Source organism: Oreochromis aureus, linkage group 10, assembly GCF_013358895.1.
Source record: "Oreochromis aureus strain Israel breed Guangdong linkage group 10, ZZ_aureus, whole genome shotgun sequence".
In the NCBI taxonomy this organism is placed as follows: Eukaryota; Metazoa; Chordata; class Actinopteri; order Cichliformes; family Cichlidae; genus Oreochromis; species Oreochromis aureus.
In genome coordinates this window covers 13,492,126-13,518,869 of record NC_052951.1, presented here as the reverse complement: position 1 = coordinate 13,518,869, position 26,744 = coordinate 13,492,126, and the positions used below count along the sequence as shown (strand labels likewise).

Below are 26,744 nucleotides of genomic sequence, written 5' to 3'. Positions count from 1 at the left end.
TACCATGAAACAGAATTGTACCCGCCCTCTATTTTCACTGTTTAATGCTCTTTGTTCTCACTTTGATCATTTTTTTTCCTTCGTTGTATGCGTCGCTTCTTTTCATTCTTTTATTAGCAGTTAGGTAATCTATGCAGACTTAATGTACTAGCAAGAAATACAATAGACTGTCTTTGGCATTACCTAGTTTGTGATTCAGTAGAGCTGATTTTTAAATGCAAAGGTAATTATTCTGTAGAGTTAAAGCTTTACAGATGTATGAGTACAATTTACTACTCTGTGGTGAATTTTCAACAGTAAAAACTGCAGTCCTGGGTAAAACTAAGTTCACCACATTATTCAATAACTCTGGGAACCACCTGTAATAGCAATAATGTGAAGTAATTGTATGTCTCTCACATCATTGTGGGGGAATTTTGGCCCACTCTCCTTTATGTTCCTTCATTTTACTGAAGTTTGCGAACATTTATTTAAACGCAGGTCTATTAAGGTTCTGCAGAAGCATTTTATTCAGGTTGAGGTCTAGACTTTGACTTGGCCATTGCAACACCTTTTTAATTTTTTTATTTTTCCGCCATTCTCTTGTAGATTCGTTGCTGTGGTTGGGATCATTGTCCTGTGCCATGACCCAGTTTCAACAAAACTTCATCTGTCAGACAGCCTCACATTTGACTCTAGAATATTTTTGCTATACCACAGAAGTTTTTAGTCGAATTAATGACTACAAAACAAGCCCAAATCATCACCTCTACACCACTATGCTTTTGTGTTTATTTTTTAGCAAACGTGGTGCTGTGCATTATGGCCAGGCATCTCCACTTTGGTCTCCCTTGTCCAAAGGACATTGTTCCCAAAGTCTTGTACTTTGTAAGCCTAAGCTATCCTGCCGTGTTCTTTTTAAAGAGAAAAGGATTTCTCCTGGCAACCTTTCCAAACAAGCCATACTTGTTCAGTCTTTTTCTGATTGTACTGTCATGAACGTTAACATTTAACACGCTGAGGCCTGTAGAGTTTAAAATCTAGCTCTTAATTTTTTGTAAGGTCTGACCTTGAGATGAATTTGCTGAGACCTCCAAATTGTGGAATTGTGTTAACACACATTTGAATGTTCCAGACCAGCAAACTGCTAAAACTTGTGGGGTTTTTTTAGAGGTGCCCCACTGGCTGATAACCAGCGCATCAAGTGCACTTTATAGCAGCACCTGGCTGGATCTCAGTTCTTGTGGAAGCAGTAAGGGTGTACTTATTTTTTTCACAGGGCCATGCAGACTCCTGTGAAAACTTCCCCCCCCCCCACATGACTGTATATAGTTGCAAGACAATAACTTTATTTTGTACTATAGTTGTTCATTATCTTTTATTGCACTCTTTGCATTTGGTTAGCATCCTTGGTGAGATTCTTGTTAATGGGAAAAGTATTAAAAAGATGCAGTAAACAATAAAAACAACATATTAACATATTCGTACACCCACTCACTCACTCATAATAACAGGGATACATATATTGAACCTAGACTAGTTTGACAGTACTGGGAATAAACTACTAGTGCAAAGTCTAGTCTAGTCTGTCCTATTCTAAAAAATAATTGTAGGAAGTTTGCGTCTTATCATCACAACCCTATAAAAAACATCCTTACACTAAGGAATACATATTCGGGACTATTTGACTACCAAATGTGCAGCACAGTATCAGTAACAAATAGTTCCTTGTTCATTTAAAAGCTATGTGCCTGTGACACACAGAGCTCTTTTAAGAGTTTTGAAGCAGCCACTTTTACTTGTTTCAGGGTTTTCAGGGAGAATAAAGTACATCGCTCTCGATTTTTCCCTTGATCTCCCTCCAAGTATGATTTCTTTTTTTTAACCCCCATTGCCAGCCTTTTTTTCCCCAGCAGCTGATTTGCTTTTAATAGTAAAACTGTGCATGAGTTTACAAAGATGGCATGAAAGAAGGCCATTGTTGATGGATATTCACTTCCCATTAAAGATAAAAAAGAAGAAATTGTCTCAAAAGAAAATTCAGTTTTATGCTCAGAGTTAAAAAAGCAATAATGCTTTTATACTAACCAATTAAATACGAGGATAAAGCTAGCGGCTTTCTTTTAAAATTCATTTCTTATAAAAAGTTGATCAATATTTGTTGTTGACTGGCAATATAAAGAATATTTATTTACATGGAATATTAAGGATCTTTTTATTTGATTGATATGCGTTTCAAATTGTTGATCACTGGGCTTTAGTGATCAAATGACTTAAAAAATGTGAGAAAAGCCTGCATTAACATTTTGTGTTTCTCTCAGACACAGATTGATCATTTTGTTTCGAGATGCTTTAACCTGTGGCCTCTGTCTCTTTGTAAAGGGCATCCCAGAGCAGTGGGCACGGCTCTTACAGACCTCGAACATCACCAAGCTGGAGCAGAAGAAGAACCCGCAGGCCGTGTTGGACGTCTTGAAGTTTTATGACTCCAAAGAGACCGTCAACAACCAGAAGTACATGAGCTTCACTTCAGGAGGTAATCTCACTTAAATACTCATGGAAAATGTCAGTTAGCAATATAAAAGGCCAAAAGATCTGAGGTCTGCATCTAATACAAAAGATTTTCAGTATGTTGTTTTAAAAAAATGTCTTCTTTTCATTTCAGACAAGTCAGCACATGGGTACATAGCAGCAAACACTCTGGTGAGTTCTTGTAAACTTTCTTTGGTCACTGTTAGTGGTTTTCTATGACTAAATAATTTATTTAGAAATCATAATCTAACAGAGTTTATGCCAGTTGCTCTCTTCATATCCCTGGTCTTATTATGATGGTATATCAAATGTCTGACCCATAACCAGAGCCACGATCTCTGCAGCATTTTATTGCTTTCAAAAATGTCTGATTAATGGATGGAGGCAAGTATATTCTTATGACTTATCGAACAGTGTAATAATTTAACAGGTAAGTTGCAATATTACGTGGTTTATTTCTTTTCCTGAAGCTCAGAGTATTAATGTGCCTCTCTACCTACACCCCAGTAAATCTTCATCTCTTCACCCTCGCTGTCTCTTTCTGGGATTTTCTAGAATAGACTGTGTTACTTTAAGGCACGTTCTCTTCACACACACTCTCGCTCTAATGGACAGAGTGTGCGTGTTCCCCTCTGGAGGCTTACTGCCCTCACTATGTGGCATAATTCCCTGACTTTTGCATACATGACAAACACTCTTGCAGCTCCCGCACAGAAACGATGGCTGCTGCGAGAGCCACCACTGAGCATTGTTTATTTTTCCAATCGACTTAACCAGATTTTGAAATAGCCGGAGCCTCAACTGCATCTAGAAGGACTCCCGCTGTGCTGACCTCATTCCTGACTTTGACCAGAGTAATCTATGCTTTCTGAACGCTGGGTGAAGAAGTGGAATCTGAGTCTGTTTAGTAGGATTTGCTGCCCCGGGCAAACTACGCTGGGATCTCTTCATGCAAAGCTATTGCTTGATACAGCTGTATGCCTGTGAAGGGCAAATGGGTGTGGCAGTCCATCTGAAAGATTGTGTGAGTGAGCACAGTAAGGCTATTCCAAAGCATCTCAATCTTGGACCGTCACAGTGCTCAACAGCATGAAGAGGTGACTCAGCTATCGGTCATAGTGCCAATTTTAAGTCTTAAGGAAACAGAATTACAGGACTGTTGCCAAAAACTCCTCAATTGAAGAAGACTTTTCTTAGACAAAACAGTTTCCTCATCAGCTACAGTACCTGATGTTCTTTCATATTATTTCAACATCACTTTATGCAGAAAAATATCTAAAAACTAATGTTTTGTTTGCTGTAAGCAGCTCTGTCTACAGCCAGGAGCGACCATGTTTAAATGGGTGCACTGCACAGATACAGATGCCTCTAATTACTGTGAAGTAATCTCTAATAAAATGACTAACTGCACATTGCTACAACAGCCTGTGTCTCCATCTAACTGTCAGTCAAAGCAGCTGCACTCCTAACTCTGGGTGCAAACAAAAATCCAGCTTCTTTTTTTTATTACAGGTTGTAAACATAATTATTTCTGCTGTAATGTTGAGCATTTTAATGTGGAAGTGTGCAGCAATTTACTTCCCAGCCTCAAGTGGTGATTAGAGAAACTGCAGCTTTTGCTATGTTGGTTTCATATTTTAGCATGTAGAGGTTGCTACCCATAATAATAATAAAAAAAACCTATTCAATGTCTATATTTAAGATTTTCATTTGAGCTCTTTGAACTTCAGTTTGAGCCCGCGGTGTCTGCCTGACCTTGACTTTCGCTCAGCATACATATATAGCTGCATATTTTGGCAGTACAGACATCGTCCTGCATCCAAATCCAAGATTTGGTCAGGCAGAAATTCACGAGGAATTTAAAGTGCCAAACGTTATCCCCAGAGTCCTCCTCTATGAGACATTAGATACACCCCAGAGATTTTTTTGGCAGCAATGATTACTTTGTGCTTTTTTTTAATCGTTAATAGAAATTACATTAGTGAAATGAAACAGTCAAAATAATTTGACACATTCTCAGGAGACATTCCCTGTCCTCAGTTTTCTTGGCTCTTAATTGTTGCTTTAAGTGATTCATGTTTGGGTTTTCCTTCCTTTGTTGTAACTTTTTAGGAGTCTCTCCCAGTTAGCCAACCATTGAGTCATATGGTATAGGGCCACTTCATCTTAGCTGTCTTTTGTTAAGAGTTTGTCAACAAATACCTGTCGCTAAACCGCTGGTCATATTACTACATTCATAACAGGAGTGTGGGTTATATCTCACATTGCACTGGCTGTTTTCATCACTTGTGTATTGATGTTGTTACTGTAACGTCTGATACTTGAGAATCCAGCATGGTTGGTGCATGGGTCTTTTTTTTTTTTAATGAGAAGAATAATATTTCATGCAGTTTGGTTGTGCTCACACAAAACGTGCATTCTGTGGATGGTTAATTGAGAGAAGAGTTTCCCAGAGGCTTTGATTTTTATCAGCAGCGAGTAGTGATTATGCTTGAGTAAAAAAAAAAGCAAACTTCAGTCAACATTCCTGGCTGCCAGCTAATGCAACATGACTGCGAAAAGTACTGGTCATTGACTTAAACACAGTACTCTCAGGTTTATAGTGGAAAGGACATATTTTTGACACATCAGTCTGCCTGTGTGTGCGCGTGTGCTTGAGTAAGACTAGACAGGGTGTCATTCAGCTGCGATCTCATTTTGGTTGAAAAGGTTGGTTCATCACAGAATCAGACATTAGGCGCATACATGCATCCGCTCAGCGTAATGTTATTGTCCGTACTGTAGTGTCCAAATATGAGGGTTATATAACATAAAAAATAATAATAAAAAGACAAACCAAGATTGTTCAGGACTTCATTGCCATGCGCAGGCCTCAGGTGACGTAGTATATCTCTATCATGTCCCTTCCTCTTGCTGGCTGTAGGATATAATGCACGGACATGACGTCCACCTCTGCCCCCCTCCACCCTCTCCTAAAGTTCACATAGTCTTACACATGTGTGGGTTTGTTTTGAGTAAATCCTCCCATTTTCAACCTTCACATTCAGAACCGACTGCTGTCATCTGGGCCTCCTGTCAGCCTTAGAACCTGCAGCGCATTATTTGACAAGGTAACTCCTCCATATTACTATCCACATGACTTATCTCTGCATTGGCCTTGAAGCTAAATTCAACTATTTGACCTCCTACTATTGATTATGCCATCTGGCTAATGCAAAATGCACACAATATTTCATTATGAAGGCATCATCACTCTCTGCACTGAAATTTCACGGGGGATTGATTGGATCTATTTGTTTTTGATGTTCCAGATATATTGGTTATCTACCACAAAGAGCATCTGTTAATTTTTTTTTTTTTTGACTGGATCGTGTAGCAGAGCAGTGGCGCATGCCACAGAGGGTTGTGATGACTGTCAAACTGCATGTATGAGCTCATACTCCTGAAGATTTAATCCAGTAATTTGCCTGTAACTTCATCACCATTGTAGACATTACCGCATGGCTCCCTTGCTGGCTAACTGCTTACAGTTAGACAGACAGCCTTTCCTGTACTGCAGTCTTGGCCCAGCCCACTTTGGAGCAGGTCAGAGGCCCAGTATGTCTGAATGAAGGACTGAGACTTTTCCTTCAGCCAGACCCTTTCCCTTTAATCACTAGAACTAAGCTGCACTGCTTCATTTATGCATGACAAGACTTGAAATGGATGAAGTGTTTCCATTCCATAAGAGGAAGATGATCCAAGGCAAGTAGCGTTTTGGATTAGAGGGGGAAAAGGCTGAGCATTAGACATAATAAATATGTCTGGGGCTTATTAATCACACTTGTTAAAAGGTAACTTCCACATCAACGGTATGTCTGCAGCTCACCACCATGCTGCACACTGCAGAGCTGCAGTATGCTATCTCTTACAGTCAAATATTTAACAGTTTGTTACTTAAAAAATTCATTCTCATGGCACACCTTACCAGTCCCCACAACTCAAAATGCTTCTGATAAACTGCACTGGATGCCACCTCACTCTTCTCTCTTTAGCTCGCACCTGACTTATTCTTTCCTTTGCTATTAACATTTTTTTTCTGACAATTAATCCTGATTTGTTTTTGCTGCTTTCATGTAAGTGTCACTGAAAATTGTTTTGGCTTCATGCTAATCGCAAGCTAACTTAAAATCAGTTTTGAATGCTATCTTTATTAGTCTCGACGTACTTTTGGCCTTTAGTAATCTGATTATGTATGTATGTTGCACCTGAACTGGCCAAGAATCAGATCCTGCACTTTGGCTGGTTTGGGGTCTACAGACAGTAACAAAGCAAAACTGTAAAACAAAAAACAGTGGATACGTTTAAGAATCTGCACTTTTCTTTTCATTCTCTTTTCATTCACTGCCACATACATCTATATACATCCACACTGACTTCTAACTCTACCCTGCAGGGTGCCAAAACATCAACAACAGAACCCCCAATTGCTCCGCCTGTGTCAGAGGAGGAGGATGAGGAGGAAGAGGAGGAGGAAGAAGAGGAAGACGATGAGGATGACGACGACGAACTGCCCCCGGTCATTGCCCCTCGACCGGAACACACCAAATCTGTTAGTTGGCATTGTGCGCTTTGCAGATATGTTGCGCTGTGATACCTCTGCAACTCCTCTGATATCTTGCTTCTCTTGAAGATCTACACGCGCTCTGTCATGGATCCACCAAAGCCTCCCACCCCCGTGAAAGAGGTGCTGACTCCACCGGAGTCGCAGGTCCAGCCGGAGAACACGCCCAACACAATGTATCGCCACACCGACCGGCAGAAGAAAAAGTCCAAAATGACAGATGAGGAGATTCTGGAGAGACTCAGTATGTACAGTTACAGCTCCATGTTCTTACGCACTGCTCTCTCCACACTTCTGTGGATAAATTTAGGAAAGACAGCCTCATCTATTTGCCCAAAATCAATCGCATTCATGATCATTGCCAAGCACAAAAATATAAAATATAAACTCCTTTGAGGTTAAAATCTGTATATTCATTATAACAACTCTGAGGACGTGACCTTTTGTGCTCGGCACTAGCTAATGCTCTGATGTGTATCTGTGTCGATTTGTGTCTGTGTGTGTGGCCTGAGCTGTGTGCTGATTTAAAAAGAGAGGCTGAACGTTTGGTTTCCAGTGGCTGTTTTCCATATATTACATCTAGTACGCAACCTCTATATTTAGTAGAATAATTCAAAAGAACATGGAATAGTGGATTTCTCCCATCTCTGCAATGCAACTTTAGCTGAAATACCCAGAAAGCTCTGTGTAGTAGATATGAGTGTACATAAGCTCTCCGTGCAGGGTCTGCCTGAAAAGAAAGGGCATAAAAACATTTCCTTTTTTTTCTTTTTTGTGTGCCTGTGTGTGTTTGGATGAAGCGTCTCCTGACAGCGTGCACTGATACACACAGTACAGGACAATCATTATACATCTGCTTTCTCTCTGTCTCAGGGAGTATTGTGAGTGTGGGGGATCCCAAAAAGAAGTACACACGCTTCGAGAAAATAGGACAAGGGTAAGTCTTTCCATGATCATCAACCAGCCGTCACAGTTACTGAAATAGAGCAATTTCAGGAACAGCCAGCCTCTGCAGGAGATGGGGAGCTGTAGTGACCACTTCAGGGGGGCAGAGGCAGAGGGGAACTTGGCTGAATTACTGGAAGAAAAATAAGTAGAGAGGAAATGAAAACTCTATCCCGAAAAGGCCAAGAGCCAGATTAGCTCTGCCATTTTGTGTCTCTCCCTTTATCTCTCCTTGTCTTTTGTTCTTTTTAACGCTGTGGCTTTCTGTCACTCTCCCTGTACATATGCACAGATAAAAGTGGTGTTGCTGTTATCGGCTCTGACGCGCTCACCTTTTCCATATTGGATCAGGAAGCTTTTATTTAAACAGTAGATAATTGTATATTTATTCTTTGTCAGGATGACTTTAACTTTAAAAAAATGTGCCTCATTATTCAGAGTTGTACAGGTGTAGCTGACAGCAAGAGACAGAGGGGGGAAAACAAAGCCTCAATTCACAGTGGAGGTTTTTTCTTGTATTACAAGTTATGCTTCCTAATAAGGACAGATTGGCTGCATACCATTCCTTTGAGCAGCTATTGGAAGCAAGTGTGTGTGCTTGTCATTGCTAAGGTTTAAATTAGGAAATCTAGCTCATTAAGAAGAACCAAAAAAACATCTCTGGCATGAAGTGTGGACTTTTTCCCCACTATGTTAATTCACAATTTCATAACATCATTTGAATACAACTTAATTTTAGACTTGTCTCTATATCAAAAGAAAAGGAAAAAGGAAATTTGGTCATACTAACACACTACAGTTAGCAGCTGCTCGTGCAACAGTGCAAAGGTCTATGAGATAGTGACTCTGAACATGAGATCAGTCTGATGTAATGCAAGTAAAACCTGATTTATATAAGTCTGCCCTCGGGGCTTCTTTGTCACACCTCATATTTTAATTCCGAAGGTCTCTGAATAATGTAAAAAGTCACCACTATTTGCAGTGCTGGTGTAATTTGATCTTGTGTTTTACAGAGCGTCTGGGACTGTGTACACTGCCATTGATATAGCAACCGGCCAAGAGGTATAACAGACTGTAAACTGCTCAAAAAAATTAAAGGAACTCTTTATAATCAGAGTCTTTTCTAACATTTTTTTCCCACTAGTTTTGCATTTAGAATGAAGCGATACTTGAACCCTTCATAGGTTGCACGGGTAATCCAAGGCTCCCAGGATGACACATCAATATGTGCCATTGACAGTCTTAAGAGCATGGAGGAGATTCCAGGACATAGGCAGTTACTCTAGGAGAGCTGGACAGGGCAATAGTCCCCAACCTAACAGCTGGACCGGTATCTGCTCCTTTGAGCAAGGAAGAACAGGATGAACACTGCCAGATGTACAAAATGACCTCCAGCAGGATGCTAGTGTGAATGTCTCTGACCAAAACAATCAGAAACAGACTACCGGTAAATTTTCAGACCCAATGCTGGTGCAATGGGTCCTGTTTCCCTCCTGGTGGATGACAAAACCCAGCAAGAGTATGCAGGCAATACCTAGCAGATGAATGATAGCACTGACTGATTCCCACGTTTGCCTGACCTAAATCCAACTGAACACAGATCTCCCAGGACACCTTCGTCTCATTAGGAATATGCCCCAGCGTTGTCAGGCATGCATACAAGCACGTGGGGGGCACACAAACTACTGAGTAGCATTTAGAGTTTCTGCAGTGACAATTCAGCAGAATAGATTAGCCTGCCACATCAGTGCTTCACTTTAATTTTCAGGATCTTTGATTTCAGCCGTCTTTAAGTTGATAATTTCCATTTCCGTCAAACGATGCAGCATCCTTATCCAGCAAGACTTTTTGTTTTTGAAATGTTCCTTTAATTTTTTGAGGAGTTTATTTAACAACATTAACATTCTGTATATTGTTTCTTTTTCCTTACCGAACCATCAGGGGAACTTATTGTACACCCAGTATATCTTGTCTGTTTTCTCAGGTGGCCATTAAGCAGATGAACTTGCAGCAGCAGCCCAAGAAAGAGTTGATCATCAATGAGATCTTGGTGATGAGGGAAAACAAAAACTCCAACATAGTGAACTACCTTGACAGGTTTGTTTTCACCTGTAGAGTCACAGAAATAAGTAGAAAGATTTATGCTTCTGTGTTAAATCTACACCGTAGGTGTAATGAGTTAATTATGGTAATTCATTCTAGTTGTTAATTTCTTCATTGGACACAGTTAAAACTTGATGAGCTGAAGAGTCGTAGTGGAGATTTTTTCCTCTTATTCCAGCCTCACGTTCTATGCAGTCACCTACTTACTTCATATGTTGCTAGTTCCAAAAACCAAAGATTACACTACAATTTCTTGTTAGTACTTAAGTTTACAAGTAAACTTACCCAGCAGTGTGAGTGTATAAATATAACTTTGCCAGTAGCAGCTGATCTGTGATCAGAACAGTTCATGCATTGTCCTCTTTGAACTGCAGTTGACTGTAGAGTAATTTGGGCCTAGTATGTATTAAAGTTACCTTAATGACTTTGAAAAATCCTCTCAGCCTCCTTTTTCAGATCCTTTTCTTCCTCATCTCCTCCTCTTGCTTGCTGTTCGTCTTCTAATGGTGGTCTCATTTCATCTTAAGGCATTACTGACACCTACTGTTGTAAAACCATATAAGCATTCAGCACGGGCACTCAGTTCATGCAGCTTTTGAGCATCTGCTCCACTCAGCTCCTTTTTTCTATTGCTTTTGTCCCTTTGTCCACAGCTAGCGGTAGCATGCTTTTGCTGTTGCTTCTTGTCGTAGACTGCTCTGTCATCTCATTTTCTGGGCGAGGCTTGAGACTCGATTTGCCAAAGAAATATTAAATATGTGTCTCTCACTCTCGCTTTTATTAGTTACCTGGTAGGAGATGAGCTTTGGGTGGTGATGGAGTATTTGGCTGGAGGCTCGCTGACAGATGTAGTGACTGAGACCTGCATGGACGAAGGCCAGATTGCAGCAGTCTGCAGAGAGGTAAGAAGCCAAGTTTAGATCAGCAGTACTGCCAGATGACCCTAATATTAAGGTGGACTCATGTAGACAAGTTTACGCATTTTACCCAGCCTAGAGAAAAGCACCGTCTAAATTTTTCCTGAACGCAGACCTTCTTTTGTAGGTGAAGTTAGTAATGTTTTTTTTTCTCTTCACAGTGTCTGCAAGCTTTGGACTTTCTACACTCCAACCAAGTTATTCATAGAGATATAAAAAGTGACAATATCCTCTTAGGGATGGATGGATCCGTGAAGCTGAGTAAGCATTTATTCATTTTATTCAATAAAATTTGCCTTTGGCTTTAGTGTGGAGTATAATCAGGTTTAGAGACCCTGTGTTGTGTTAAATGAAAGACTGCTGGGATCAAATAAAAAGAATAGAAATGCACGACTCAATGTTAAAACACCCTTGCGTCTCTCTGTCTCCCTCTCTCTCACTTCCTGCAGCGGACTTCGGCTTCTGCGCTCAGATCACTCCCGAGCAAAACAAGCGCAGCACGATGGTGGGAACGCCCTACTGGATGGCACCAGAGGTGGTGACTCGGAAAGCGTACGGCCCCAAAGTGGACATCTGGTCTCTGGGAATCATGGCGATAGAGATGGTGGAAGGAGAACCACCTTATCTGAATGAGAATCCACTCAGGGTAAGAGACAAAGCACAGCCACAACACGGAGGCTCAGTAGCCGTCTGTGGTTCTTACAGTTTACTTGGAGATAAAATAATCAGATGTCTTTTTTCTGGGGCCCTTGCATGTTTGACCGCGATCATCTTTCCAGGCGCTCTACCTGATCGCAACCAACGGGACTCCAGAGCTGCAGAATCCAGAGAGACTGTCATCTGTGTTCAGAGACTTCCTCAACCGCTGTCTGGAGATGGATGTGGACCGCAGAGGTTCTGCCAAGGAGTTGCTCCAGGTAAAAACAGAGACTTGAGAAATAAACAGTATGTAGACACACTACCATCTGCTGCACTTTGACGAATATATCCAACTATGTGAGTGATGTGGTGTAAACAAGCCGTAATTCTTACTACTGCACAAAACCAAATTGAGCACCAACAATTAAAGCTGAAAGTGTTACATTATGGCGTTCATCACCTTGTTCTTTTAACAAAATTATCTTTTTGGATAGGCAGGTCATGTACTAGGTTATCAACTTTTGTTAGTTACCCTGGAAACTGGATAATGATTCTTGGATAATGATAATAATAATTTCTCCCACCCCAACCGGTCGCAGCAGATGGCCCCGCCCCTCCCTGAGCCTGGTTCTGCCGAAGGTTTCTTCTTGTTAAAAGGGAGTTTTTCCTTCCCACTGTCGCCGAAGTGCTTGCTCATGGGGGGTCATATGATTATTGGGGTTTTTTCTCTGAATGTATTATTGCAGGGTCTACCTTACAATATAAAGTGCCTTGAGGCGACTGCTGTTGTGATTTGGCGCTATATAAACAAAACTGAATTGAATTGAATAATATGATTCTAAGCGTACTATATTAAATCTACTCTTATGCTTGTTTTAATAATCATAATTTTATTTTTATGATATTGCAACACACTTTGGATTCATAGGTACATTTTAAAAAATTTTTTTTTTGCATTTTCAGCATTCTTTCCTCAAGTTGGCAAAGCCTCTATCCAGCCTGACGCCCCTGATTGTAGCTGCAAAGGAAGCCATAAAGAACAGCAGTCGCTAAGGATGTGCTCTCTGTCCGCACCCGAGGCTGGAGCCCCGCCTGCGATGAGTGCTTTCATCACATCCAGGGGCTTGGGTGTATGGGTGTATGGGGGGCGGGTGACGTGACAGTGACAGCACAAGGAGGGGTTTGTGTGACTTACAGTGACAGCACAAGGACAAAAGACCCCCAGGCCTCAAATGTAGGATGGACATCTGGCCTTGCAGCGTCTCGGCCCATGCTGCTGAAAAGACCTTGTCTCCCCGTTTACTTCTCCAGCACTCTGTACATGTAGAGCAGTCTATCACAAGTGTGTGTGAGTGTGTGGGTGTGTGGGCCTGCGTGCGCGTATACAAACTGTGCACATTTCTTTGTGTCGTACGTCCTGTTTGGGAGGCGGTTGCTTCCCAAACCGAAAAAAAAAAAACCCATGAGAAAATTGAAAAGAAAGCGTGCTCATTTTCAAGAAGAGGCTCCAAGAGCGACGAGGAGAGACAAAAAAACTAAACTTGAAGAGCCTGAACTTCCTTCCCTGGCAAGCTTTAGGCTTGGTTTTCCCTCCTCCAGTCCTTCCCTTCATGGTGCACCATCGGGCCACAGCTGCACCTGCAGTGACTGGCTGATGTGAGAGCGTGATTCTGGACCCAGCCTTTGCCTGCATGACTATGGCTCTGTGGAAAAAAAACATAGCTACTCCTCTGCAGACTGTCACATCTCAAGGTGGAATATTTTTGCATTTTCTGTGTGTCTGTGTGTGTTGTAAATGCGTGTAGTAGGGGTGCCACTACAGGGGAAAAAGTCAGGAATAATTTCACATGACCTATGCCAGCTTTAAACACCCTTTATTAATCCATTTCATATCGGTGAAGACTTGGAGTTGGTGACAGTTGCCTGCAGTTTTCTCTGTAATACTGGCTGTGTTTCCTGTTGCAGACACACATGATCACTGATACCAGAGCCAGAGCTGTGTGCTTGAGATGTTTATATTATGGAAATCTGTCATTTATTCATCCTAGAAGACGGTCATCTACAGTAAGTTGGAGGTCCAGCGCCACACTAAATCACACCCAAGGATGCCCCAAGAATCACAGTGTCCTCAATCACATAGCAGAAAAAAAAGATGCACCTAACAAACAAATGCTGTGAACAAAAAATATATTTATCCAATTGAGACTGACAAACACGACATAAAGGGAAAATACTTCAAATGCATGTGTTGTGTCCAATGAGCCACTGACCACCAGCGGCCCCCCCCCTTCCGTCCTCCCTTCCTTCCGTCCTCCCTTCTCCCTTTTTTCCCCCTCATTTAATCGGATGTTATGCAAATTCTTTCCATGATATTTACATTTTATCACCTTTTGGGCGTGCGTCTGATCATAAAGAGGGGGGATGTTATCCAGGGAGTGAAGCAGGAAGCAGGGAGTGCCATTTTATGATTGTACCTTGCCCTATAGCGCTGAAAACCCTAGCCGAGGTTCACATTGATCGCCATCATTCCTTCCATACTGGGTTTGCTTAAACTCACTCCTCTGTACAGAAGTTTAGATTTTGTGTCTGTATTTGCTGCCTTCATTGGGCATTTCCCATGTAGCATCCCCCCCCGTGTGTGTGTGCGTGCGTGAGTGTGTGTGTTAGGGGGCTACCTCAATCTGCACTAGAAGATGCCTCACTCGTGTTGTCCACCTTGACTTTGAGGTGCAGGGTAGCTGCTTAGTCATATTGTACCTCCACTGTACAGCGCAGAAGATGAAGGAGTGACGTGAGACAGGAGGATGCAACAGAATCCATGCATGTAAAACAAACTATACACTGTATGTCATCTTCAGATAGGTTAAGATTGTTAGGATATGTATGTATGTATGTAAATACGACGGGAACCCCCATTTTTTTTTCATAACTATGTAACCTAAAACGACAATATTCAGGTTGCTCTACGGTATGTATCGATAATTGTTTTGCACCCTGGAAATAGAAGAGAGAAAAAAAGAGAGAAAAGCAAACACACAAACGCCGTCTCTGCACTCCTGGATCCACCTCTCCTGTTTGGGCTTTATCGGACACTCCTTCATCCGGACAGAGAGCCGATGAATGCAGCACTCTGTGTGCGGGCCCACACAGTCTGTCCTGAATACCACTGCTGAGTGTTTGTGCGTGTGTGTGCGTGTGTGAGTGCGCGTGGTAGGTGTGGGTGGCCTGTTAGGAAGCTTCGCCAGCCCTGGGACATCTGGCCTCTGCCCCATGTACAGGTCTGAACTATGAGCACAAAGGTGAATTTCGGGACGAGAGACACCGCTGACGTGCCCCCTTTTCTGTGGTTGCTCCTGTACATTCCTATCTTCTGAATGTGTAAACCTGTACACGTGGTGTGAAAATTCCTCTATTAATGTGTATCAAGAGAATGGAACAAAGACAAAAAATGTTACTTTTTAAATTATTATCTTTATTATTATTATGATTATTATTATTACTACTACTCTTATTATTGTCTAGCTTTGTAAAACTGCTGATCCATCTGGCATACCTCAGCAGGCCTTCCCCCATCTTTGGAAACGGACAAATGAGTGAAGGGGAAATGAGGTTTTGGATAAACTATTTTTAATTGTGGTTGAAGCAATAGACTTTTTGAACTTTGAATTGTGCATGGCTGTGTCTTGAGTGTCCAAAAAACAAAAAAAAACTGAAGGAAAAAAAACAACAAAATATTGCAGTTTGGGAACTGGACTGAAATAAAAAGAGGAAGAAAACCAGAGTCGTAGCAGTGTTTGGTCTTAGGATTTCTTTTAATTTTTGTTCCATTGAGGATTTTCTTAGTACTCATGAGAATTAACCATGATTGTAAACTGCTGGAGGAAAGAAACAGAAGAGGAATGCATACGTGTAACACCAGGTGTAGCATTTAACACGTTACTCTGCAAAAAGGCGACTGTACAGGCAGCAATCTTGGTAACTGTGAGGCCTGAAGGACAAATACTGCCATGTTTCTCACAGTGTCATATCAGAATAATCGGGGTTACAAACACATCAAAATAAAAACCTTATATATAACTTATAAAAGCATGAATTTTTTAAAAAAAAGATTAAAAGTAACGAAAAGGGAGAGATTTTCAGTTTGTCCTGTGACAGTACCCTGCTCACATAAATTCACCTTCATACAAATAAGTGCATCCCGCTGCTGGTTTTGATGCTTGTCAAATAAGTTACACAATATGTTCACGTTGGAGCTGAGAAAGGATTCAGCCCTCTCTCCGGTCATATGGCAGTCAGCTGAACCGAGGTGACGATCCTTAGGCCGATGATGCCGGGCATCTGCCGTCCTTGATCTCTGAGCTGAAGCCTCTGAGGTTCAGTGGGGTCGTTCACTGACCCGGACAACACGACTTGGCCCATAAATTCATCCTTCACTGCGTTGCTGTTCCACACCTGAGGAGAAACAGTCAGTTTGAAATATATTTATCTCCACACTCTGAAATTTAATGGCAAAACAAATGTTTTCACTCATTCGACAGATTAGGAATTTAAGATTTGCACATGCAGGATGAGACCTGGTCCAATATGCAAGTTAGGCTAGTGGTGTAAAAAAAAATGTATTGTTGTTGTTTTGGCTTTTATGAGCACAGACAGCACTTAATTTACATTTGATGCAGAATTGTGTGTACACTTCAGGTAAATTGAAGGTTTGTTCACTGTTAAAAGCTGGGAAATTTGTTTTCTTATGCTCTTGAAGCCTTTTACAAACTCTTCAATGAAAACTTTACAGTCTTTGGGATTAAAATAACGCTGATCTCTGAAAAGCAGACATGTCTGAGAGCCATAGTTTCAACAGGACAGAGGTGAGAAATCCCTTTGCTACACCAGTCACTGAGAATAATTCCATGAAGCAGGACTAATGAGATAGACTGCACATTACCTGCACAGTTATGGGCTTGCTCAGCTTTTTCCTGTAGAAAACACCGCTAGTTGCAAACTCTGGGTTTAAGGTGTCATTGTGGATGGTGGATTTGACTGACTTGCCCTCACATGATATGATCACGTAGGGGTCTGCACCTGCGTGAAAGAGAACCAGATCTGGTGGATTAAAGACTCGTCACGCTGAACAGAAGTGTTGTAGCAGAAAGTTTAACTTGTGGAAAGTCCTCCAACCTCCTGTGCGGTCCTGGTTCTGCAGCCCCTCAGCTGAATGTACATAGACATGAGACACAGCTTGTGGGTAACCAATGATTGAACTCCAGCATTTTACCTGTGGCTTGTCCGCTGTCAGCTCCCTGTGAGAGTAGAGAAGAGTTAAGAGTTGGCAATGTGGCCTTGTTCTTACTAGAGGCAAACTGAAAGAGTGGAACAGTAACATTACACCTATGATTCATAGACAAGGCTGAGTGGATGACCTGTATTATTAATGAGTGACTATGAGTTGCTGTGCCAAAAAGAAACAAAACAAAATCTGGCAAAATAAAATATTTGGCCAAGAAAAGCAATAGAAATTACTTTAAATCACATTTAAAGGATCCCTATTTCCCAAAACACTAATTTGAATGTTTTCTTGGAGAATTCCCATTCATCTCTAAAAACGAACGAACAGCTCCCACATCAGTCACTTTCCCAGATAAGCGCGTTATTTTTTAGAGTTATTAATATTACATTTTTGTCTGACAAACTCAGCAAACTCAGCTACACACTGTTGTTGGCTTGACCTCACATCTACGGCATTGTCCTACCTGCAGCCGGACTCCACATCAGTGAAAACCCGGAGCATGAAATCGCCCAGCGTAAGAGGCTGGAAGGTGGTGGGGAAGATGACATATCGGCCCTGAGTCAGATTGATCCTCATGAACACTGTCCGAGCATTGATGTAGGTTGACGTATTTACACACTTTTGGGTCAGAATGTCATGTAAACGGTACTTCCTGTTCAGCTCCACCTGGAAAAGAATTTGATATTTTGTAAGCACAATTTACGAAAATCCTGTGCAACACAGTTTGGAGCTACTTCACTAAATTTCAAAGGAAATGTTATTACAAGTGACACATGAAAATATCACCTAAGAAGCATATAGTACGCTCAAAATGAATGCAGCTTGGCATACAGGGTGAGCTTGACTGCAAGATTAGCTTGCAAAAGAAATTGATCAAAATAATACAACGTAGCAAAAATATACAAGATTACATAAATTACGTCTACTATACAAACAAATCTGGGTAGCAGAATTTTATTTTTCCCTGTTTAATTTATACCCATTATACTTAAAGGTGACTTGAACTCTAATGAACTGCACTTTTTACTGCATGAAGGAGCAAAACCTGCAGCTCCACCTCAGTCAGCTGCACCTGTATCATAGTAATCCAAAAAGTACCTAGGCAGAAAAATGACTTTTAAAGTGCATTTTGCTAATTTTGTACTTAATTAAACTAAATTTGAATTTGTGCCAGAGTCAACGAATACATGTTCTTCTTGTTCATCATAAACTTTAATTGACGTCTTTAAACAGCGCAGTAAAGAGAAGTGGAACTCACGTTTAGAGTTTTCTGCCTCCTGGTGGCACAAAATAGAAACAATAATTGAATTTTAACGCGCGCATTACTGTGCAGACTGATCGGCTTCTTTCTTCTGGTTTTTGAAAAAAAATACAGTGGCATTAAATGTGATTTTTTTTTTTAACCACAAACAAAGCAGACAGGAATCTAATCGTAACATCTGTGGTTTAGAGGAAGTGCCAGATAGAGGAAGAGGACACATTACTTGTATGATAATCATACATGAGAAAGGTTAAATAAAGATTTAACATTTCACTTCCACAGTGGGCCACGCGCACAAGGCTGTTTCTGTTTTCTTTCTTTCTTTTAATTAAAAGCTTTTTATGGGGCTGATATTCATTCCTGTCCAGAGTTTTGCCAGCACTTCTATCAGCGTGATAATAGTGTACAGTGTGTGTCTGAACTTTGCCATGTCTCAGTCAACTAAAGTCTCATTATAGGAAACGGGCTGTCAGTTTTGTCACACTGGGTTTCATGACCTCATTTAAAGGTGACAATCTAATCGCAACATGCAGGACAACATCAAGTTTTAAACCTGTTTCTGAAACATATCCCAGGTTGTAGCGATCGGCACTTATTGTATCTTGTGTCTGTTTCAGAACTCAGTGTATCCATGTATTTCATACTTTTCAGCTTTTTTGGGGGGCCTGGTTATGATTTAGCAGACATAACACATGAGTCATAAATAATCCCTGCACACCACTGCACAACAACACAGGCATCCGAGCCGTCTGAAATCATCACAAAGATCTGAGTTTGGTGTTCGGTCCCACGCTGCTTTTCAGCCTGAAGCAATCACAGAAAGTATGTGGTACCTTTTTGTGTTTAATCATTTATGGTCCACGCTGCTGAAATGGTCTGTTTTGGTTCTGATAAAACACTCAAGGAGTGTAAGTTGTTGGAAAAAACAAACTTATCACTGTTTGGTCATTAAATGAGAAGAGAAAGTCAATTCAAACCAGATTTTTTTTGACCAAAGTGATGCCAGGATGGGGTGAAAAGGCTTTGCTTTGCTTTTGACCAAAATAAACTGAAGTTTGATTAATGTTTTCATTCCAGACAAGAATAATGAGCTGTTCCACTAAATGTGGGACTGCACCGTAATATTATCCCTCATTTCTAGTCCTGCATATTGAGACAATGTGACACATTTTGACTTGCTTTGGACTTTAAACATTTACAATAGCTGTGAAACTGTGAAGAAAGTCCCCTCAAACTCAGCACACACAGCAGACATTATTCTGACAAATGAGTATGACATGTTTGGCTATATTTTAAGCATTTCACATCTCCCACAAACACAGTCTTTCCCACATATGGAAGGGTTACATGACACTGTGGGATACCTTAAAGATGCCAAAGCCAATGGTAAGGTTTTCTCCGTGACCTTGAGGTCTGTGGATTTTCATATCTCTCTGTTGCAACGAGATGAGGACCTCATCTGTCTCCTTTGTCACATCAAATAAATACTGCAAAAGAAGTTGAAATGGAGTCATCACAGATGTGTACACATACATGCACAGAGGTGATTTGAGGAGAGAGGTCATCCAGAGCCTGCTGTACCTGCGGGTTCTGCAGGAATGTCTGTTTGTGGTTAGCACAGCCGCCACAGCGGTTTAGAAGTGGGTCAGCATTTTTGGCCCAGCTGCCAAAGTGCACGTACTCATGCCAAGTCTTATGGACGCTAATCAATGAAGTATTCATGACACGGCACACGTCTGCATCAGTGAAGAACTTGCACCAGTCTGTAAATGACATCCTGAAGATTTGAACGGAATCTTTTATTAAAATCTGGAAAAGTGGGATAAACTGTCCTGAAATAGTGCTGTGATTGAGGAAATTCATCACTTACCAGAACTCTCCATCATCTTCCACTGTGATGCCAAGGTTATGCCTCTCTGTGTCACCAACCTTTGCCCATTCCTCAGAACTGGCAAACAACAATAAAGCAAGGCAGAATGTTTAATGCGCTTACAAACAACGCACAGATCAAAAGACATTTTTTCATATTTGGAAAATTGCCTATCTGAGCCAGTTGCAAAAGTTTCCACAGAGACTTTGTAACATTGAAAAAATAAAAATACCTGAAACTCCTTTTATTGTGCTCTGTAAAAGTCTGTAAATAGTTCAATCTAAAATGCTATAACATCCCTGAGTAATAGCCAACAACTTCTACTTCCACATGGCCCTAACATTAAATTACATTACAAATTTAAATTACAGACAGATGGAGGTTTTGCCATGAAGAAGTCATTATTTGGCATTATTAGGCTCAGTCATTGTAATTCATTATTATCAGGCTCTCCCAAAAACTCCCTAAAAAGGCTTTAGTTGATCCAAAATGCTGCAGCGAGAGTACTGACACGGACTAGAAATAGAGAATGTATTTGTCCCATATTGGCTTCTCTTCACAGGTTCTCTGTTAAATAAAGAATCAATTAATTAAATTAAAAATTCTTCTCCTGTCATACTTGAATAATCATTCTCCATCTTATCCTAAAGACCTTGCATTAGTGTATACTCCATTGGAGCACTTTGCTTTCAGACTGGGGCCTTACTTGGGGTCTCTCAGGTATTTAAAAGTAAAATGGGAGGAGGAGCCTTCAGCCTTTACGCCACTGTAGAACCAGCTCCCAGTTTGGACTCAAGAGACAGACACCCTCCCTACTTTTAAGATTAGTATTGAAACTTTTCTTTTTGATAAAGAATATAGTTAAGGCTGGGTCTGATTGTTAGGGTCTTTATAGCTTCTTCATCTTCCAATGTAAAGTGCCTTGAGGCATCTGTTGTGACTTGCTACATAAATAAAATTAAATGTCATTGAAATATTTGAACCAACGAACCACAGCTCTGTTTTCCCTATGAATCCAAAAAACACAAAAACAAGTTTGTAAGGAAGACAGCGTTCCATTTAAAAAGGCTTGGAATTTTTTTGGCACAGTGTCTGCTGAAATCAGAACACATAGCACAGACAAAATTAACTATAACAAGCTTCCTGCTCACCTGTCACTCCAGGCTCCTTTCCATTCAATCTTACCCCAGGGATTTCTCATACGGATCAGAGGAATGGTTTCATTCTTGAAGTAGGCCAGCAGCCCATGACCCAAACGAACCCTCTTCACTGCAGTTACTGAGTACGCATGGCCTTTCACGAGCCCGTTCATCATCTTGAGCTCAATTTCATGAGGCTGTGCCTGTAATATTTTGCAAACATTTACTATCGGCATGTTTAAAGTGCTTAAAACACAAAGACGTGTATATTCAGAAACAGCACAGACCCTGATGGAGCAGCTTATGATTCCTCCTCGGTCGTACACCTTCAGCAGGTCATCAAAAAGCTTGTCTTGTTTTCCTTGGTCCTTATAAAATTGCCCTTCCTCTAGGCTGATGGCTTCAGATACAGCTCCACTGAAATCCACCACAGCATCACCAGTGTTTCCGCCCTCAAGGGACTGATAGCAGCCAGAGAGCCTGGGCACAGATGGTGTAAGAAATGCAGAAGTTTAGTTCAAAGCATTATAAATGCAGACGGGACCTAAAACTAAACCAAGTAAGAGTGTCCCCCCCCAATCAGGCTGTTTAAAGTTTACTGACTTGGCATAGGCCTTTTCCAGCAGAGCACTCCAGAATTCGTTGGGGTCTTTCGAGTGGCAGTAGATGAGCTCTCCGTTGATCGTAGGGAGTCGGTCATCGACCACCACGTCGATCCACTCACCAAAGATCCAGAACTGAAAGTGGAAGATTCCTGCGTAGTTCTCGGGGTGTTTGTCATCCCACTCCTGCTCCTTCCAGTCAGGAATCACCTGGTTTGCCATGCCACATCACCCAAAATGAAACGTGCCCACAACAGATCGATTTGAACAAAATCACCAAAACATAAACATACTATAGTTTAGTATACACTATAACGAGTTCAACAAAACCCTTTAAATTACATCTTTGCTCATAAAGCACTGAGTGCACGCAGAATTCAGACAAAAGATCTGCAGTTTTACATAGTATAGTGGAAGCATGCCTATTTAGTTCACATTAGCTCATGACCAGTAAATGTAGGTGTAATTTACCACATCTGTTGTTCTTGTGTTTTAGCAGAGAGTCTGTTGTAGTGTTTTATGTGTGGTATAAAATCAAACGTTTGCAGTGGATGGCACTGATGGTCTGTTTGCTTAAATCACATAACGCTGCAATAAAGAATTGGCCATTAGGTTCTCTAGTTTTCCTGCACAAAAGGGATTTGAGAACATATAATGTGGAGTGGGTAAGACAAAATAAGTGACAGATAATGCATAGCTGATGTATCCTCACACTATTAGTTTTTCTTCCTCCGCTCATTTCTTGCAACTAAAATGTGGAAAAAAGGTGAAAGATTTCTACAAAGGACTAAAACTTTTTGGTTGACATTTATTCTCCATCACTAAGCCGCTCCAGTTCCTCTTCAGGTTTCCCTCTTTTCCCTGTTCTTCTTTGATTTGTATTTTATTTAAGAAAAAACAAAAAGATAAACCAACTACAGTCAAGTTTCACAGACAATTTTCTAAATAGCTGAATTTTGTCTCTCTCAGGTTTTGTAGTCCTTTGCCCTTAGCTATTAGCAAAGTTACAGTACAGTATAATATGTTTGTCTGCCAGATATATTGAATATATCCATGGGAGAACTTCCTTCCTGAAACGAATACCCTGCAGCCACTGCTGCTATAGTTACAGTATTTAAGTTTTATTAATGTATAGTTATCAACTTTAATGCACCAACTCCTCGACACCCACATTAAGAATAAAGCAACAAAGTTAACACACCTTCTGCCAGAGCTTTGGCTTCAAGGCCAGACAAGAGCAGGCTGCAACAAACCAGCAGTTTCCCACAACTCCCTGGTTCAAATCATGGGAGCTGATACCCTCAACAAACAGATGAGGTTTTTGACTTATCTCCTACAACAGAGAAAATAACATGACAGACTGTTAAGAATTTAACAGTATTGAAAAAAAGTATAATTATAGGTTTAGTTTTTTCTTTTCTTACATGCTGTCTTAAAAACAAACGTGTCTACGGGAAAATAATTGGACTGCTTGATTGATATTAGCCTTGCCTACTAACCCCAGGTCGTTTCCACTCTACCCTACCAGGAGGTGGTTTGTTATAATAGAGTGAAGCGTTGGTGGCTCGAAACTCGGGATCCTCAAACAGCTTCTTGTTCCTGATGCAGTCCTTCTTCAGGTCAGCGTAGTGCTGGTTTTTGTACGGCTTCACAGAGGAGACCATCGTGCTGAAGCCTCACAGCTGCAGATCGATGAGAGACACCAGACATTTTCAGACTTTGTAAAGGCAGGAGGTCCCAACTCTGATCTTTATTGGGCAAATCCAGCTGAAACTGTTCTCGTAAATCTCAGTGTTGTTTCATTTCCAGATCATAGCAGACAGACCTTTGACCCAAAGTCCCTCGACACAGTCTAGGTTTACTGATGAGGATACAACGTTTACATAGCAAAATGCAACTTTCTTATTAACTATATTCTAAAGCAGGAAATGAAAACGTTACAGTTAGAACACATAGAGGGATTTTTAATCATCTAACGAGCTGCAGTTTTCTGTTTGAATCAAGTGTTTTACACTGATTTAGATCCATCAATAATGTTTGAAATTTTAAGAGAAAGTAAATAAAAAATACATTGCATATCATTCAAAGATCAACAGCAGTAACAATATTTGTGGCCAAAAGACTTTATGTAAACTGGCTCGTATTGTGAGAATAATATTAATTATATTAAGGCTACATTTTACTTTGTGACAGAGGGAGTGATCATCATCACAGCTGTTTTCTCCGGGGAACGACTCTTGAACTCTTTGTCCCACTCATGTCAACCTCTGAGTGCTGTGTTTAGTCAGCATGAGCCAAAATAATTATTTTTGATAAAGCTCGATATTTCATTTTTGCCAAGAATAACACACCACAGTGTACCAAATATCCTTTACTGGAAGCAACAAGCGTTGAATTAAGAAACACTTTGTTACTCTTTCTTTATAAAATCAAACAAGTTAAAAAAAAAAAAAAACAGGGCAGGACAGGACAGGAAAAATGATTTAGAGTGTGCACAGATCTAGCAGGCAGACAGAAAGAATCGACCTAACTCCAAAACTTAAAGAATGAGAATTTTCAGATTTTTCTATAAAGTTCAAAATCATTACAGATAACTCAAGGAAGACAAGAAAACATATCTGCACTATACCTCTCAGACAGCAGGTGCACACCTATAACTTCCTGGTCCACAACAAGGAAGTTTCCAGGTGTTGTACTTGCCTGTGGCTGAGAGCCACACCCCGGTTGTTATTGTTCTTACGGCACTGGATCTTATCGCCTTGGCATTTTACTGTTTGACCCGAATACTTTGTGATGTCATGACTCCCAGATTTCTGAAATGGATTAATAAATCATTCTGTGGCTGTGGGTAAGGGAGTACACAGAGTTGTTGGTGAGTTTGTGCTTGTGTGACTGTTATCGGTTGGAGAGTTCCTGGCTAATACACTCAGACAGGCTATTTTTGGTTGGTTATTCCATTTACTCTTTTTTTAAAGGGACTATAAGTGTTTACATGAGGAAAACATTTGTTTCTCAACAGCACTTTGCAAGATTATGTCTCATACTGTCCTTTTAATCTGTATAATATGTGAATGGCAGTTGACATTCCCCCCATATCCGGCATATCTGCTGGCACGTGTCAGTGTTGTTAGAGATACAGTTCAGTGTTTTAGTTTCATACCAAAAAAAAAAAAAAAAAACTAAAGCATTTTATAGTCTGAGTTTATGCTGATTTGTGCCTGGGTAAATCTAATTATTATATTGTTATAAAAAATTACTTTTCAATGGTATCAGTGTGTTACAGTAAAAATGGCTGCTGGCCAAAACAAAAATAAATCTGAGTCATTCAGTTAAATTAAAAAAACACAGATGCAGTAAATCCCATGAATCCACAGTAAACCACATATACTTGTTGAATGTTAAAACTGAAAGCACTTAAGTGCTTAAAATCTTAAGAGCAACACTCACCTGTCGTCTTGTCCTTGCAGTGATGGGCTCAAACACATCCAATCGTCCCGTGGGGGCTCCTGTGAGAGCTCCTGTGAGAGCTGTTTAAAGATCAGTCCCAAACTCGACACCGCAAGTTGTTAGGTCCTTTTCATAAAGTATGCAATCTGGATAACTTTTTTTTCAGAACCAGATGCCGTTTCTTGAGTTTTAACTTTTAGCACCGAGCGCTTCCGCAAAGAGTAACACATAACACAGTGCCTGAGAACTGGTCTGACAAGCACCTCTGCAGCAGGAGGTGTTAGGCTGACATGGTGATTGGAAGGTGGGAGGGACGGTGGGGGACTGAAACTGAATACTTTCGGTACTACCACCCAGCCCCACTAAGGTGAAGCAAGTATGAACCTGCCCTGTTTTTTTTTTCTTTAACATTAAAACTTAGATATAACAAACATCGAAACACTGTGTTTCCTTGATGTAGTGTTGCATATCTCTGCTAAAAAACAAAAACAACAACTTGCATTATTGTTCTTTAACCTTTACCATGTCTAATTGAATAAACATAACTAATAAGCCATATGTTATCCTTGCACTTTAAGTGAACTGTGGTAATAAGACAAACTGGCAGGCACTGAGTGTTCTGGGCTTAAAGAGCACAAGAAACACTTTGACTTCCCCTGACCGAGAAAAATCTTGAGTGGCTAAATCCAGGCTCGAAACTGAGGACAAACTGAGCCAACATTAATAAGGTAAATCCACGAAGGAGTAAAGGAGACATGCCAAAAAAGAAACTGAACAGATTTTCAAAATAACAATAAATCATCTGGATTAGCTGTGATATGAGAAAATACCAAAGACGAGTTTCTGATGTGAGCAAGTGTATCAGTGAGCGGGGTGATATCTAGACACACACCATATGACAGAGATTGTTTAAAAAGAAGGAAACACTTCCTGTGGTAGAAACGGGGGGGAGGCAGACTTAAATAGTGAACATTTTAATGAGGAAAGCGTTGTCTCATGGTTTCTTCAGTAAATGAGTCACGAGGTCAGCGCTGTCAAAGCCCTCTTCCTCGTGGGAATGTAAAACAGAGTTCCCATCAGATTTAAACATTTGTCTCGGAAAACATGCATACGAGGGTGGAGTAATCACAGAAGTGTAGTATGTTTATTATATTCAGCATCACTACTTAAAGAAGGAGAGATTTAAATTGATTTATTTATCTACATCATATTTACATTGTGTCATAAAATTGGAAAAATAAAGCCAGTGAGAAATAATCATTTCTGGAACGTTTTCACAGGACTCGTGCAGTTCTGTGAAAACTTAAGTACACCCGATGACTCAGCAGCTTGTAGATCCACCTCAAGCAGCGATGGATGTGGAGCTTTACTAAATGACGTGTCCTTTGTGGTGTCACAGAGGATGATGTTATGCTAATTACAGACT

General features: G+C 40.6%; 2 protein-coding genes across 5 annotated transcripts in view; one reads left to right on the top strand and one right to left on the bottom strand.

The window, feature by feature from the left end:
• LOC116336249 (serine/threonine-protein kinase PAK 3) overlaps positions 1–15,499 on the top strand; it is a 52,358-nt gene extending 36,859 nt beyond the window's left edge. For 2 of the 3 annotated variants that reach the window (XM_031760085.2, XM_031760084.2), the window contains exons 4-16: positions 2,362–2,515; positions 2,645–2,682; positions 5,559–5,621; positions 6,947–7,102; positions 7,184–7,358; positions 7,988–8,051; positions 9,073–9,121; positions 10,044–10,156; positions 10,947–11,064; positions 11,241–11,340; positions 11,529–11,725; positions 11,859–11,996; positions 12,682–15,499. In XM_031760085.2, the coding sequence (XP_031615945.1) occupies positions 2,362–2,515; positions 2,645–2,682; positions 5,559–5,621; positions 6,947–7,102; positions 7,184–7,358; positions 7,988–8,051; positions 9,073–9,121; positions 10,044–10,156; positions 10,947–11,064; positions 11,241–11,340; positions 11,529–11,725; positions 11,859–11,996; positions 12,682–12,771 (1,455 nt within the window). In that variant the 3' untranslated portion in view covers positions 12,772–15,499. The remainder of the gene's footprint in view (positions 1–2,361; positions 2,516–2,644; positions 2,683–5,558; positions 5,622–6,946; positions 7,103–7,183; positions 7,359–7,987; positions 8,052–9,072; positions 9,122–10,043; positions 10,157–10,946; positions 11,065–11,240; positions 11,341–11,528; positions 11,726–11,858; positions 11,997–12,681) is intronic. The other variant, XM_039618738.1, reaches the window with a different exon arrangement.
• On the bottom strand, positions 13,777–25,563 carry LOC116336247 (calpain-5-like). 2 transcript variants are annotated; one of them, XM_031760083.2, is made up of 14 exons: positions 25,319–25,563; positions 24,501–24,684; positions 23,371–23,553; positions 23,073–23,204; positions 21,873–22,081; positions 21,557–21,749; positions 21,282–21,472; positions 20,131–20,208; positions 19,842–20,037; positions 19,625–19,747; positions 17,463–17,665; positions 16,891–17,012; positions 16,658–16,794; positions 13,777–16,170 (listed from the first exon to the last, which is right to left on the bottom strand). In XM_031760083.2, the coding sequence occupies exons 3-14, from the start codon at positions 23,533–23,535 to the stop codon at positions 16,000–16,002; spliced, it is 1,920 nt and encodes a 639-aa protein (XP_031615943.1). In that variant the 5' UTR covers positions 23,536–23,553; positions 24,501–24,684; positions 25,319–25,563; the 3' UTR covers positions 13,777–15,999. The 2 variants fall into 2 exon arrangements, with proteins under 2 accessions (XP_031615943.1, XP_031615942.1); XM_031760082.2 differs by lacking the exon at positions 24,501–24,684.
• Between the last annotated feature and the right edge of the window lie 1,181 nt (positions 25,564–26,744).